This window comes from Merops nubicus, unplaced genomic scaffold, assembly GCF_000691845.1.
Source record: "Merops nubicus isolate BGI_N331 unplaced genomic scaffold, ASM69184v1 scaffold46115, whole genome shotgun sequence".
Lineage (NCBI taxonomy): Eukaryota > Metazoa > Chordata > Aves > Coraciiformes > Meropidae > Merops > Merops nubicus.
The window spans coordinates 1-236 of NW_008611167.1; the positions used below are offsets into that span (position 1 = coordinate 1).

The window sequence follows — 236 nt, forward strand, 5'->3', positions numbered from 1 at the left end:
GGGCTCCGGGGGCCGGGAGGCCGCCCCGCTGTCCCGTCCTCGGTGACATCCCTCGGTAGCGAAACCCACGGGGGCCTCTTTTCCGGGAGCAGCTCGGTGCTTTGCAGGTGCTCGTTAAAAGCAGCTGCCCGTTGTTGGCTCCCAGGTCACCTCTGGCTGTTCCGGGACGCGGGGACAAACGACGGACTCCTCGTCAACCGGCAGGAGCTGTTAGTGGCAGGGACACCACCGGACAC

General features: G+C 66.9%; 1 protein-coding gene across 1 annotated transcript in view; it reads left to right on the forward strand.

Moving 5' to 3' along the window:
* Nucleotides 1–145: 145 nt before the first annotated feature.
* The window catches only part of VHL (von Hippel-Lindau tumor suppressor, E3 ubiquitin protein ligase), a gene marked incomplete at its 5' end in the record, with an annotated part of 672 nt that continues 581 nt past the window's right edge, over nucleotides 146–236 (forward strand). The window contains 1 exon segment of the mRNA XM_008941128.1: nucleotides 146–234. Coding sequence (XP_008939376.1) covers nucleotides 146–234 — 89 coding nt within the window.